We start from the raw sequence: 16,025 nt of genomic DNA, 5'->3' as shown, positions 1-16,025 counted from the left end.
TACCATATGATTTTTTTTATAACACTAGCATAGTTTGAATTTTTTTTTTAATTCTCAGGACAAAAAATGGCATTGCTATTTAATCTTAACTTCCCACTTTGAATATCTTTATTTATAAAGAATAGAAAATGTGTATCAAGACAAAAAGCCAGTGATAAACAAATTCCAAAGAAGCCATATCAGATAATCATTTTGAACTTGCTAAAATTTTTTAAAAAATCAAATATGAGAACAAAATTTACTGCACATACATAGAAATAATTCAGTCTCCATGAAATAATGCATAAAATTGATTAAAATAAACTTTCAAATATTCACTACACTTAAATGAGTGAAGAAGAGAGAAAGGGATCAAATTGGAGAATGTTTATAATGGAATAAGAAAAGAAAGTTTTGCTATTTTGAAATGGAAGACATCATTGGGAAACAACAGCGAATATAAATATCATGACACAGCAGAAAGAAGTGAAAGGACAAAAGTAGTGCCATCAGAAAATCAGGACCCAATCCAAGCATTTCCTTTGCCATTTTCCTTAATAATCAATTTCCCTTATATACTTCATCATGATTTTACCTGGATAAAGACAGAACTCTTTGTAGCAGGTTCTTAAATGCTTGCTTCACCTGCTGGTTCCTTAGAGTATAAATAAAGGGGTTCAACAGTGGGGCGACAGAGGTGTTGAGAACTGCAACACCCTTCATTAAGGATATCCTCTGTTTGACCGAGGGTTTAATGTACATGAAGATGCAGCTGCCGTATGAGAGGGAGATGACAATCATGTGAGAAGAACAAGTGGAAAAAGCCTTTTTTCTCTGATTGGCAGAAGGAATTTTTAAAATCGTCAGGGCAATATAAGTGTACGATAGAATCACTAATACCAAAGTGACCAGGAGAGTCACCAAAGCTAAGATGAAACTCATCATTTCCAACAAATGTGTATCTGTGCAAGAGATCTGCAGGAGAAGAGCGGTGTCGCAGTAGAAATGATCAATGACATTGGAGTCACAGAAATCCAGGCTTAAGCCTAAAAGGAGTCCTGGAAAAATGATGAGGAAACCAGCCATCCAGGAGCTAAGGACCAGCTGGATACAGATTTTGCTGCTCATGATGGTTGTGTAGTGCAGGGGCTTACAGATGGCGACATAGCGGTCATAGGACATGGCAGCCAGGAGATAAAATTCAGATGCACCAAGAAGGAAGGCAAAAAATAACTGAGCAGCACAACAGTTATAGGAAATGCTTTTGTCACCAGTTGCCATGCTAGCCAGCAATTTGGGGATACAGACTGTTGTGTAAGAGATTTCTAAGAAAGAAAAGTTGCGAAGAAAGAAATACATCGGGGTCTTGAGATGAGAATCCAGCTTAGTGAGGGTGATGATCATCAAGTTGCCTGAGATGCTTTACAAGTAGGTGAGAAGCAGGAAGACACAGAGCGCAATCTTCAATCTGGGGTCCTCTGTCAATCCTACTAAGATAAACACTGTCACTGTTGTATGGTTTTCCATCCTTGCCTTCTGCTCTGCTTCTGCTCTGCTAAAAATATTGAGAAAAAATTATGTAAAGGGACTGGTAAAACATGAAGATAACTATATCAAAATATTAGTCATTGCTAAAGGAACGCTTTTTGGGATGTGATTCATGTAAGATAAACGCTAGCAAAAGCTGTTACTTTTGAGAAAAAGCAAATATGTTGTACAAATCTGATGAAATAGAAGGGTATCTTATAAGTCATTGTTCTATTCTGGTTTAGTTATATTTATCATAATGAAATGAAGAGAAGAACATGCATGTGAAAAAAATTGATTTCTTCTTTCCTCAGTATGTAAGGGCAAAAATGTCATATTATCTACACTCAGCCTGACTGCTGACCATATAAATATCACCTCAAGGAGCTGACTATGAGGGCAATAGAGAAGGAAGCGGTGTATGATGGCTGAGAACAGAAATCCAGCTTTAGGTTTAAGCTACACAGTGGAAGTAATTCAGTACAATAGTGTCGACACCTCTTGAGTTGTTTGGCCTTTTGCCACATCTACTCAGCTAACCAACGCTCTTCGTCTTAGTTCTCTCTTCTCTTTTACCATCTCCTCTTCCAATACTACACCTATCTGATCACGTAGTAAACCTGATTTGAACAAAATTAAACAGATTTGGTGTTTCTTCTGGTTATAGTTCTGAAAATGGAAAGAGAATAATACGATGAAATGCAAACGAAGTGAATAAGGTTCAGAGAGAGGGGAAAATGAAATAAAGTACAATAGAGGATAGATAGATAGTAAAGGAAGATGATAAAGAGAAAAACCTACCATTAAGACTGAATTTGAATTCAGATGAGACAGTGACTTCTGTTTAGCTCTTGGCTTCTTAACTGATACATAGACCGAGACAGCAAAATTGTCATTTACCTCTACCTAGGAGAACACAGGAGAAACTCTAGTAAATGTGACTCTGATAATCAGTGACTAGGCAGGTGTTCAGACACTTACAGGTGATACTGACTGTCTTAATATAATACGGTAAGTCAGAAGCCAAGCTGCCTGCAATGAAGTTGATAATGTGGTTGAGAGTTTTATAAGCTCTTATTATGCTAAATATGAAAAACTCCTAGGGATAAACATTTCATCCCTTGAGGGCCAGTTTCTTCTTTGATGACTTCATCATCAATTACGCTTCTTTGGTGACTTCATTATCAATAGCAAACACTTATTAAACAATTTTTATAGGTCCATGGAGAATGCATTGTACTGTGTTAGACAGTGCCCCCGACTCCTGCAGTTTACCAACGTATTGAGGAGGCAGGATGCACATGTGACTATAGCAAAGTACTGTGTTCCATTAACTTAAGGGTAAATAAGAGTCATTTTTACCCTATGGCATTGGAGGCTAGGAGAGGAGGTTTCTCTGGGGCTTGGGGCAGTGGGGAGAGATTTACAAGAAGGAATGTTAAACGAGAGGGTGGATCCTCAACTGGGCATGTGAGACAGACTAGGAAGCAGAATAGGTAAGAGAAACAAGTGAACAAAGGTGCATAAGAATGAAAACTCGTGAAATAATAAAAATTTAGCAGCGAGTATTTACATTAAAAATTGAAAGGAAATTTTACCTCCTTTCAAAATCATGAAAAAAATTTTATTCAAAACTGGTGACATTTGATAAATCAATTTCAGGTCTTCCACAATTACAATCAAGTTAGAAGGATTAAATTTAAATCTACTAACATAAAATACTCTCAGAATGTTAAGGTGATTTATTTTCAATAATATTCAGATGTATAAATCACCTGCAAAATACACTAAAATTTACACACTGTTACTCTTAAAGGTATATAAACACAATTACTTAGGCAAAGAATTTTGTCTGTTGATGTTTACGTTCCTTATATCTCTGCTGCAGGACGAAGCACTCAGATTTTTTTCCCTCCTTCCCAGGTATCACACTGAAATAGGTAATTTTTAAAATAAGTTTAACACTGTGAGCATTTTGTGCTTAGCTGTTTGTAGCTCAGATCAGCAATTTAGAATATCCAGGTATCTCTTTTGTTCTTCATATTTACTATATTTTTAAGTTAATACAACACAGTAATTAATTTTAGCAACCGTTTATCATAGCAAGTGATTACGGTTGCTTGTTTCCAGGGGATGCCCTAAGCAGTATGCAAATCTCTCCAAAAAATTCAGGTTCAGAGGCAGTACTTCCCTGAGGATCTTTGGTTTGTTTATTATGTAAGAGATGCCAAAGTGTAGAGGCATCTCTCCTTAGTTCTCAGGAGATCTTCCTTGCACAAAATATACTATATTGAAGTCACCACGCATCCCATTTACCTTCATTTATTTGTTAATTCCTTTCTTCCATCCTTGAATACATGTTTGTCATGTGCTTGAAACGTGTCAAGCATGCTTCTATGCCCTGGGCATAAAACTGCAATCAAGATACATGAATATAAAAATTTTGAATAATCAGTGACTGCAAAGTTCCTACATTTGAAGAATGCCATAAATTTACAGAATCAAGAAGGCAAGGTAACTCCCAAGTGTGATAAAATGCCTAAGCATATAATCCCACTGCTAAACATCAAAATAATGAGAAAATATTTAACATAGCTAGAGAAAAAAGACTTACCACATACTATGAATATTGAGGAACATTTACTTAAACAATTTCTAACCTCGTCACAAACATTGGAGGCCAACAAACAAAGGGTATTTTTCAGTATTTTTTCCCTTAAAGTCACACTTACATGCAGGTGGATGCATGGAGATGGCTGGGGTGATTTTCCACCTTTTTAGAAAACCCAGTTCTTATTGGCTCATTTTCAGTCTTCTTAAGAATTTAAAGTGCCTCTCCTTCAGCTGTATCCTCTCCTGAAATTGCTAAACAAGTGAAAAAAGCCCCACTCCAGACCGGTCACATGTTTAAAAGCATAGTTCCAGTGAATATAATATCAACTTTTAGTACATGATTTTTTAAATGCTCTAATATCTTAAAAAATTTATAGTGATAAATGTCATATCAGGTTTTATCATTTTGGAGGTCGGTGGAGGTACTGACTACTGGAGATTTCTGATACTGAAAATCCGCGTGGGCCTGGAAGTCATGTCAAGTAGTCTTAACCTGGGGAGCTGTGCTGGGCGTGTCTCCCAGCAGTGGGCGTGTCTCCCAGGAGTGGGCGTGCACTGGAAAGCATCTCACTGGTGTCCATGACTTTTGTTACTTAACTCAAGATCTGTGCACATCTTTTCCCTGCCATACGTTATACAATTTGGCATGTTTGAGGTTGCTTTTTTGGAACTCTTCCTTATTCTTCTAAACCAACAGTCAGTATTGACAGATCTCTAGTGATATGTGTGGAAAATAGTCCTAAACTTTTACCTTGGGAAGGAACTGCTTTGAAGCTCAAGCAATAAAACAGCACACAGGTTTGGTAAAGAGATCGATTCCATCTCTTTTCCTGGGAAGTCAGCATCACTCTGGAATCCTGGAGAACTGGAGGTTGAGAACATCCAGAAACTACTTCTGGCACAAGTGTGGATTTCTTACTAGTTGGTGATAAGCAGCAACAGCAAGTCTCTAAGTGGTTTTGCAGAGCAGTGAGTGCTTGTTTGAAAATGAGGGCAAAACAAGTGAAGAGATCAGACCCTCTGTGATGCCCAGCAGCTGCTGGATTGGGGTGTGTGTGTGTATGTGTGTCTGTGTATGTGTGCACCCACACATGTGAAGTATTTGTCACGTGTCTCAGAGCCCACATGACCGAGGGATAGCTCTGGATGGGGTGGGGCTCTGCTCTCACACAGGTGGTGCCTGGACAGCCTCCAGTCCTACTCGTGTGAGGTATCTCTCATTCCAGGTCATCACAGTGTCCCATGTGTGATCACAAACACCCACTTCTCAACAGGAGAGAAAACACATTTGTGTGGTTCACTTACAGGAAATAAATATATCTGCTCAGCTTCTACTTGCAGTGATGTTTAGTCTCTGAGTTCTTTCCAGTTGTAATTCTACTGATAAATAATCCAAATTCTGACCATCACTGCCCTGAAACTTAGGAGCCTGGTGATAATGTGACTGAAATGATAGATTGAACAAAGCAATATACTGTGCATTCAATGCAGAGAAAGACAAGAAGACTGAGGACAAAAACAACCACAATTTAAAAACTAGATAAATAAGAAAAAAACTTTGAATAAGAGTGTCATATTTTTATCATTGGCCAGTAAATATAAATTTTTTTCTCTAAAACTTCACTCCTATAAAAAGTGAAAAAGTAAGTCATAAGAGCAAAGGAAGAATCTACTTTTGGATAAAGAACCAGGGTTCGGAGGAAATGTACACATGACAAATATAATTAACTGCTGTACATTATACATGAAAATTGTTAATAGATTAAATCCTAAGAGTTCTCATCACAGGAAAAATATATTATCTATTTCTTTAGTTATCTAATTGTATGAGATGATGGATGTTCACTAAATTTGTTGTAATCATCATCCCATGATGCATGTACGTCAAATCTTTATGCTGTACACCTGAAACCTTATACAGTGCTGAATGTCAGTTATATCTCAGTAAAACTGGAAAAGAAAAAAGAGGCAGGGTTCCTCACTGGATTTACAAGTTAAATACTTAAGAGTTGTGTCACAGTGGACATCACTCATCAGTATTTACTAGGAGTTGATGTTTAAGATGCCTGATTATTTAGGTGTATAGAGGCAGAATAATTAAGGGAGTGCACTCCCCTTAAGAACTTAAATTCTAGCAGCTTATATTGACATTAAAATGTATTAATTACTTGGTATTCATTTTTATTTTTTTCCACAGGAAGAACATTTCATTGTCCTTAGTCAAATGGACAAACAAACTAGGCTTAATCCTACTACCACTGTGGAAGGGAAAAATGAATGGTGTCCAGGACACAGGAATACTCAGTAAGTTTGTTGATTGAATATTTTTTTGAATATTGTTGATTGAACAAATGATAAATATTTTAATAATCCTGTAGTTCTTTTTATTTAAAAACATTGAGAAACATGGAACAGATCCAAGGGTCTCTTGGTCGCCATCCTGTAAGTACGTGAATGACGCACCGTGTTGGCAGGGCGATCAGACACCTGGGTGACCTCTCTGTGCGGTAGTGTGAGGTTCAGGCCATTTGTCTGAAAGGGCTCCTTCGTGTTAGTCTCTGAAAGGCTTCCTTCACGTCCTGGTTCCTCAAGGTGTAGATGACGGGATTCAGAGCGGGCGTGACCACCGTGTACATGAGCGCAGCGGCTTTGTCTGTTTGCGGAGAGTGCGCAGCCTTCGGCTGGAGGCACGCGAACAGGGCGGTGCCATAGAAGAGAGAAACAACCAGGACGTGAGAGGAGCAAGTGGAGGAAGCTTTGCGTCTGCCGGCGGCCGAAGGGATTCCCAAGATGGTCAGCAGAACGCGCGCGTAGGAGCACAGGGTGAGCAGGCAGGGACTCATGACGAAGAGCGCGGACACAGCAAACAGCACAATCTCATTGTGGGACGTGTCAACACAAGCCAGTTTCACGACAGGCATGATGTCGCAAAGAAAGTGCTGAATCTCTCCTGTTCCGCAGAAGGGCAGAGTGAAGAGCCACGTGGTCTGGGCTGACTCCACCACGACCCCGGTGGTCCACGATGCTGCGGCCAATTTCAGGCACACGGGAGGGCCCATCAGCAGAGTGTAATGCAGCGGGTGACAGATGGCTACAAAGCGGTCATAAGCCATGGCTGCTAGCAGGCAGCACTCTGTCAGTCCCAGGATGGTAAATACGTACATCTGAGCTGCACAGCCTCCCACACTGATGGTCTTGGTCTCCACCAGCAGGTGCACCAGCATCTGAGGCCCCACGCTGGTGATGTAGCACAGCTCCAGAAAGGAGACGTTGACCAGGAAGAAATACATGGGCGTGTGCAGGGAAGGGGTGGCCCCGATCAAGCAGATGATGAGGAGGTTCCCTCCCACCGTGAACAAGTAAATGGTTAGGAACACAACAAAGAGCACAGGCTGTAACTCTTCCAGGGAGGAAAACGCCACAAACGTGAACGTGGTGCAGAGGGACCGGTTTCCACTCATAATCGGCTCAGAGCCAGGCATCTGTGGCGACAACAGAGAGGGCAGCTAATGCCTAAAGGAATCCCGTCACCTGGCGCAGGTCTCCATCCGACTCAGAGAAGGGAGCGTTCCTCGGATCAGAGGTCTGACGTGCGACCTACACACTTGGATTCCTTTTGCTACAGCTTTGGAAATAACTGCCCAATTAAACTGCATGCAAAACTTCTACCTGACCTTGAGTTCTGGATTTTCAGAGAAACAGAGAAAACAATGGCGTTAATTTACATAATCTGATTTTTGTTTTTATCTTGATATTCTACTCATATACACAGACTGTGATGTGAGTAATATGTACGAAGGCGTTTCAGTCGTAAAGGAGCCACATGAAACCTAAGTGAGAAGAGTTAAACACAAAGGTGCTATACCCCGTCCCTCTGGATTCCACAGTTTTCCCTTAGAGCCGCACTTAAGGGCTTGAAAGGGAAATTTTCTAGCCATTTATCTATTCTTGTTCTTACGTATTTTTACTCATTTTGATTTGACAAAAGTAAGACCATATTTACGCAGCTAAAATCTTGGAAACCAAAACTAACAGAATCTACTTTCTACAACCTCAGTGTAATTTTGCAGACAATTTTGAATGGGAGGACATACCTAGAACCACAAGGCAAGCTTTCTGTTCCTTGTTGGGCTTGTAGACATCCTACAGCTGCAAATTACAATACAGTAACAGAACAGGAAGTATTTCTACTGTGACCGGAGACCATAGGGGTTGCACCACTGCACAGTGCAATTATATTTGTCTCAAGGGGAATTTGTTCAAAAACAGCAGTGACTAATGTTAATGTAAATTTGGATTTCATTATTTGAATACATTTTCCAGAGGTAATCCATTGGTGTTAGTTACATCACTTAAATTTTAATGTGTAAAACTAAAAGCAACAAAAGCAAAAATAAACAAGTTGGAATGCATGAGATTTTTAAATCTTCCACACAGCAAAGAAATAATCAACAAAATTAAGGAAGCAACCATTTGAACGGATTTCCAGTATGTAATTTAAATAATTATTGAACTTTATGTATATTTGCCTAGTAATTGTCTTAAGTGTCTCAGCTGGACAGTGACAGCTCAGGTCTTCCTGATGACAATAGACCTAGCGCAGGACACAGAGTAGACTCCATAAAGCCACAGAGAACATTCACTTTAACAGGCATCCTGAATTCTACAGTGAATTCTACTCAATAGCTTTGAGCTACCTGTTAATTTTAAGCTACACATTGGCCATTGACAACTTCAGAAAAGAATAATTTTGAAAGAATGGCAAGAGGACAAACCAGATTCACGTTATTTATGAATAAAGAAGTGAAGAAAGGAAAAAACAATGGAAATAACAGGATGGAAACATTTGGCCATGAAGAGGAGGAGACAGAGAGGGTGACCTAGGGAAAAACAGAGGATAAGACAAGGTTATTTATGATTGTTCTTCAGTATGTTTTCAAGATGGAGGAACAGGAGCGTATTTAATAGCTATTGTGAAGGAGTCATCTAAAGCTAAGTCCCTCCCCATCTCCCCTGTACATATAGTTTGAAAATAGAGTAATACAACCTTAATTTTAGAGTTTTAGTTGGCCTAATTTCAATATTGTTGTGCCTTGGGAGGCCTGTGGAGAGGAGAGGATGGCCAGTCAGTGGGGTAGTTACAGTTCACATTTCTTAAGTTTGCCCTCTTATACAGCTGCTGTTTATGGTGCCCCCAAACAATTATAATAGTAACATCAGAAATCATAGCTTCAACAAATTTAACAAGAAAGAAATTATTTCAAGTGTCTTTTCTGATCACAATGGCATGAAACTGGAATTTCAGCTCATGTGGTGTCTTCAACAAAGAACAATACATTTGTAAAGAAATGACAGGAAAAGAAAAGCAGTTTTAGGCTTCCGTAGGTGGCCAGGTAAATACATGTGGGAAGAAACCAATGAAGTAATAAGTATTGTTTGCACCTTCCTCTTGTCAATTGATAGGACAAGAACTATAAAGAGGCAAAAAAGCAGTTTATTTTGGATCTTAGATCTGGAATTCTAGTAGTTCTATTTTTTTTTATCGTTTGAGGAGCCTCCAAAGTGTTTTCTATAGTGGTGGTTCCAATCTACATTCCCACCAACAATGCCCAGGGCTTCTCTTTTCTCCTTGTCCTTGCCAACACCTGTTATCACCTGTCATGTTCATAGAAGCCATTCTCATGGGTGTGGGGATATTTCATTGTATTTGCATTTCCTTGTGGCTATTGTTGTAGAGCATCTTTTTATATACCTGTTATCCATTAGTAGACATTCTTCGGAAAAATGTCTATTCAGATCATCTGCCCATTTTCAATCATATAATTTGTTTTGTTTTGTTTTTCTGTTACTGAGTTCTATGAATTCCTTATAATTTTGGCTATTAACTCCTTATATAATAAGAAGTTTGCAAATGTCTTTTCCCATTCTGTAGGTTGCTTCCTTATTTTGTTGATTATTTCTTTGCTGTGTGGAAGATTTTTAGTTTGATGCATTCCCACTTGTTTATTTTTGCTTTTGTTGCTTATGCTTTTGGTGTCATATTCGACATTGCCAAGAGCAATATCAGGGAGTTTTTTCTTCACGTTTTCTTCTAGGAGTTCTACAGTTTCATGTCTTATATTTAAGTGCTTAATCCATTTTGAGTTAATTTTTGTGAGTGGTTTAAGATTGGGATCCAGGTTTATTTTTTTGCCTATGAATATCCAGTTTTCCCAGCACTGTTTATTGAAAAGACTATTCCTTTTTCATTAAATATTCTAGGATCCCTTGTCAACTATTAATTGACAAAAACATGCATGGGTTTTTTTCTGGGCTCTCAACGTTGTTTCACTGGTCCATGTATCTATTTTTTATACCAGTATCTTACTGTTCTGATTACCACAGCTTTGTAGCATAGTTTGGAAACAGGAAGTGCGATGCCTCTACCTTTCTTCTTTCTTAAGATTGCTTTGGCTTTATCTGGTCTTTGGCGGTTCCATACAAATTTTAGAATTGCTGTTTTCCTATTTTTGTGAAAAAATGCCCTTGGAATTTTGATAGAGATCACACTGGATCTATAGATGTCTTTGGAGATTATGAACATTTTAACAGTATTAATTCTTCCAATTCATGTAAGCAAGATAATCTTTCCATTATTCTTCAATTTCTTTTATCAATGCTATAGTTTTTAGTGAACAGATTGTTCACCTTCTTGGTTAAACTAACCAATCCAGAGCCAACTCCCCTCTATCTGGCCCACACGCCCTGGCAGACAATATTCCTCTGCCATAATCATCCCAGGGCCAGGCAACCAGATATAACCCCTATAGCCTAAAACTCACTGACATTAGTCAAAGTAGCCAATCTTAAACTGTTCACCCTGCTCTACCTTGCCTTTCTCAGAGAGAACCCAATAAAGGCCCTAGCCTAGTGCTTTTTCCTTGCTTTATTAGTTTCTTTTCTTAGTATCATATATATCTGACTCTTTGTGATCCATGTAGCCTTGAATAGATGTCTGTGCATTTGAAGGAGCAAACACCTCATTAAGTCTTTACAGGCTGGTTTTTGCAGGTAAAGTTCTTCCCCTGTGGGTTCCCTGAGCTGATGGAACTACCTCCAGAATCGCAGTCATACTGGTTTGGAGTGAGTTTAAGGTTCTGCAGTGGGGTCTGTGAATGGCATGCATGTTACCAGGAGTTTAAGCAGGCATCAATACTGCCTGGTCCTTAGGTGAATGGGACTTCCTCCAGTAGCCTGTTCAGAAGGGTGGCAATGGGACAAGGATTCACTCCAGGATCCATATTTGGATGCTTGGTCAGCAGCCTAGTAACAGGTACATAGATGGACAGGAGTGTCGCTTACTGGGTCCTTGGACCTTCAGGACTGCTGACAGACTGTGGCTGTGAGGGGCCTGGATCCAAATATCAGACCCTTTCAGGATCCCTGGGGGTGCAGACAGAAGTGTCTTCTGGGTCAGCAGGACTGTTTATGGACTATTGCTGGGATGAGTTAGAGTCCAGTTACAGGGCAATTTCGGAATCTACAGCCTGACCGAGTCTGGGGGACATACCTTCCAGGCTCCCAGACTGTGGCTGAGGGGGGCTGGAGCTGGTCCACAGATCGGTGCAGGGTCCACATCCAGGACTGAGGACTGTATGCCTATTACCTGACCCAAGGATGGGCACGATTCCCCCCCAGTCCCGTGGTGCATGGTGCTGGGGACAGAGCCAAGCTCGATGGAGCTGTATTTGAGTCCTCAGGGTGATGGAGATGTTTCTGGGGCATAAATGAGTTAGCCACTTGGATGGAGGCCTGCAATCTAAAAATGGCTCCTCTCCTTATTGGACTGTCCTGGGGCTGCACAATCTCCTACCTCAATCCCAAAGCTCCCACAAAAGGACTTCTGCCCACGGATGGACGACAAATTATTGTGGTTCAAAAGGAACGTGAGAGGGAGATGTCTTATTTGGTCATCTCGAGGATGTCACTCCTTTCCTCTTTGTAATCTTGGAACAATACTTTTCTACCACATAATTTTATTATTTTTTAATACATGTAAGATACTATTTTATAATACGTAAGAGAACAGATATACTTTACTTAAATTGGAAAGCATTATATTCCTAAAAAATATAATAAACTAATCAAGCAAATATTATGACTATAGAGATTCCATCAAAAAGGTTTTTTGAGTTGAAATCTACTGAACTTAAGATAATACAACTAGAAATCAACAATAAAAAAGATACTCTCTAAATAAATCTGCTATACTGAAATAAGAAACTTCAGCTAAATAATCCTTAGATGAAAGATAACAGTAAAAATGAAAAGAAAAGGCATTTATAAAATAATAGAAGCAAAAACAAGTTAAAGTGCAAAAGTTTTCAGCATAATTCATTAAAGCAAAAACAGAAAAGAAAGCAACCAAGTAGTCAACATATAAATTCACAAACAAGAGGTTAACAAAACCAGATCTTAGGTAAATAAATTTAAATAATTATGTAAATATACAAATAAACACACAGATATTGATTAATGAATGTAATGGTTGTATTTATGTATTATTCTAATAGCACAGTGTTTATGAATTGCAATTTTGAATACATCTAAGCAAAACAAAACCACAACAGCAAACCTATGTAACACTCAGATATCACATCATAAACTACTTTAAAATAATGACGTGGATCTCAAAATTCTAATCATACGAGGTCAGATCCTTGGCAAATTTAATTAAGGAACAAAAAAAGAATAAAATTCTAAGAATTAAAAATTAAAAGTATAGATAACCATAGACATCAAAAGGATTACATTATTACAAGGTTGTTTATGTCACTCTATGGCAATATTTTTTCACATCTAGAGGAAAATAAGGATTTTCAATCAATATGTAAGTTATAAAAATGATACAAGGTAGAAAGTAATGAGACCAATAAGCACAAGTAATATTGGATAGATGATCAAACTCTTATTATTAAGACTCCACTTACAAGATAGTTTCACAGCATCCATATCACATTTATTTCTTTAATTTTTATTTTTTGCTCCTTGATGAAATCATTAATGTTTGCAAGATTTAAGGATATTATGGGTATAATTCTTTATACTACCTCTTTGTATTTCTATTTGAGCAAAGCCAATAATGCATATTACTATAGCATTTCCAATTCTCATTTACAAAGATTAGACAATGGCAAACTTGACTACGTTTTGAAGAAAACAAAGAGCACAGAAATTTCAATAGTGTCTCTGTCTTTCTCTCTCTCCAAATGTATACATGGATCTATAGATATTCACTTATATTCATATATGTTTTCAGATATATTAGCACATATGTGTTTATTCATTTTCTAGTACTTATTCACAAGTTGTGATTTTGAATATGCTTAAGCAAAACAAAACATTAACAAACCTATGTAACAAATAGATATCACACCATAAAATAATTATGTAGAACTATGAAAAATCTACACCTGTTTTTAAGCTCGTTTTAAAAAGACTATTGATGTTAAAAATAAAATAACATTTAATCTTCAAAAATTTAGATGACTTTAGTTGAAACTAGTCCATAAATATATTGATTTTAGCCTAGTCTACAGTTTTATAGCTGGTTGGAGCTCAATGAAAAGATATTTTTCTCAACAGTATCCTTTTCACAGCATTTTTCACCTCCCTATTCCTTAGACTATAAATCAGAGGATTCAGCATAGGGATGATAAGAGTATAGAACACAGCTATAACCTTGCTTTTCTCTGGTGAGGAGATGGCCCCGGGTTGGGCATACATGAAGAACACAGTCCCATAGAATAAACTCACCACAGTGATGTGAGAGCTACAGGTGGAGAAGGTCTTGTTCCTGCCATGGGTTGAGGGGATCTTTAGGACAGTGGAGAGGATATACACGTAGGAAACCAGAATGACAGTTGTGGTGGTGACGATGATGAAAGCAGACAGAATAAATAGTACAATCTCGTTCACAAAGGTGTCAACACAAGAGATCTTGATCAGGGCTGGGACATCACAGAAAAAGTGGTCCAGTCTGTTTTCTCCACAGAAACGCAAACTGAAGGTGAAACCTGTTTGTATCATGGAGTTGATGCAGCCGCAAATGTAGGAGCCACTCACCAGGTGAACACAAGCCTCCTGAGACATACGGACAGTATAGAGGAAAGGCGAGCAAATGGCTGAGAAGCGATCGTACGCCATCACCGCCAGAAGAAAGCCTTCAGTCCCCACAAAGAGAGCAAAGAAAAAGAACTGCGTGGCACAGCCATTGTAAGAAATTCTCTTGTCCTTGGACAAGAAAGTAGCCAGAGTTTTGGGAGCAATGACAGTGGAGTAGCAGAGATCTAAATAGGACAAATTCCTGAGAAAGAAATACATCGGTGTATGAAGTCTGGAGTCTGTTTTAATGACAACTAACAGGCTGATATTTCCCACCACAATGACCATGTAGATAAGCAAGAAAAGTAAGAATAAGAGAATCTGTACTTCTGGAGATGTTCTGAATCCCAGCAGGATAAACTCAGTCAGCTCTGAGTAATTTCTATTCAGCTCACTCTTCATTGCTGAGACCTGTCTGAGAAAATGAGTGGATGATCATGAACCCTATGGAAAGCCTTGTCAGCTTTTGGCTCTTGAAGCTCCCAGTGAGGAAAAAAATGCTAATAGAAAGTGAGGTTCTCCTGGCAACACAATCCCACAGAACAGCTTTACTTTTGGAAGTACCAGTACCAGAAGATACTATATATATTTTGTTCTAATATATTTAATGTCAATATGATATGGGAACTGTGGATGGGAAAAGAATGTCTGAAAGAGTGATGTTCTCAGTCATTTTATGTCATTTGTTCAGAGCTTTGGATCAGATGGAGTGAGTCCAAATTTTACCTCTTTGAGTTTAAACGGATCCAAGATCACCACCTGCATTTTCACTGCATTGAAGTCGTCTTCTGTCAAATGAGAAGTGCTAATAATACCTGCTTTATAGGATTCTTGTGAGAATAACACGAAACTGAGTATGAAAAGCGGTATCTGCGTTACCAGAACGTCTTAAATGCAAAATAAATATTAAATAAACCATCAAGCAAACAAAAACCTAAAAAATTACTTTCAGGTTATCCATCCTACAAATGGATAGCAAGTGAAAACTTGGATCAATTCCTTTTCTTGCTCAGAGATGCAGTTAATTTGGCTGTCTTAAAACATTCTACTCTGTAAAAGACACCAGGAAGCATGGGTTACTGTTTCATGAGTTAGAATGAAGCACCAGTGTTAAGGAAAGTCACCTGAAATGATAAATCAACTCTAACCGCCTACACTAACCACACACTTTCAGCCTCTACCGCCTACCCCACACACTGCTTCACTGATGACCAGTAGCTCTGCTCCCTTTTCGGCAGTGGACTCCAGCCCATTCTTTTCCTTTTGCTTTCAAGCATTAACATCTTAGATATATGAACTATTCCGCTTATGTAGAAGCAAACTTCATGCCTGAAATACAAGATTAACTTTCCTAAGAAGTTTTTTTTTCTCTTTGTATACATTGTTAATCAAACAGAAGACATTAACACAAATACTATCATAGGGCAGAAAAAAATCTGTATTGCATAGGTTTGACTTTTTGCTTTTTTAAATAACTATCAATGCTGACTATCAAACAGTAAAGAGGTATGTGGATAATATCAATAATTTATAGATACTGAAAAATTAAATCCAAATGGAAAAAAGAAATAATATGTTATAAATCTGATTTCCATTACTATCTTTAATTTCTGAACTAACAAGAAAATAATTCTTCCCTTCAAGGAAGTTAATATCATATTTGAAGTCACATTTTAATTTGGAAATTTTTATAAAATCAAAAGTACAATAAAGTCAGAAAAAGTGAAACTGACTTAGCCTCTGTTACTATTTTTTTATGAAGT

General features: G+C 38.2%; 3 protein-coding genes across 3 annotated transcripts; all 3 read right to left on the bottom strand.

Annotated features, from left to right (window-relative positions):
- Positions 1 to 570: 570 nt before the first annotated feature.
- On the bottom strand, positions 571 to 1,542 carry LOC102524170 (olfactory receptor 6C74-like). Its single transcript, XM_014568380.2, is given in 1 exon segment — positions 571 to 1,542. A coding segment is annotated over 1 exon segment (936 nt). The 5' UTR covers positions 1,507 to 1,542.
- Positions 1,543 to 6,638: 5,096 nt separating this feature from the next.
- On the bottom strand, positions 6,639 to 7,580 carry LOC102523915 (olfactory receptor 10C1). Its single transcript, XM_006195495.3, has one exon. The coding sequence runs from the start codon at positions 7,578 to 7,580 to the stop codon at positions 6,639 to 6,641; it is 942 nt and encodes a 313-aa protein (XP_006195557.3).
- Positions 7,581 to 13,716: 6,136 nt separating this feature from the next.
- LOC102509497 (olfactory receptor 12) lies at positions 13,717 to 14,664 on the bottom strand. The gene has a single exon (XM_006192309.2). The coding sequence runs from the start codon at positions 14,662 to 14,664 to the stop codon at positions 13,717 to 13,719; it is 948 nt and encodes a 315-aa protein (XP_006192371.2).
- Positions 14,665 to 16,025: the final 1,361 nt, after the last annotated feature.

The sequence above is a fragment of the Camelus ferus genome, chromosome 12 (assembly GCF_009834535.1).
Source record: "Camelus ferus isolate YT-003-E chromosome 12, BCGSAC_Cfer_1.0, whole genome shotgun sequence".
NCBI lineage: Eukaryota > Metazoa > Chordata > Mammalia > Artiodactyla > Camelidae > Camelus > Camelus ferus.
The sequence above is the reverse complement of the archived record's forward strand: the minus strand, read 5'-3'. Positions and strand labels throughout refer to the sequence as shown.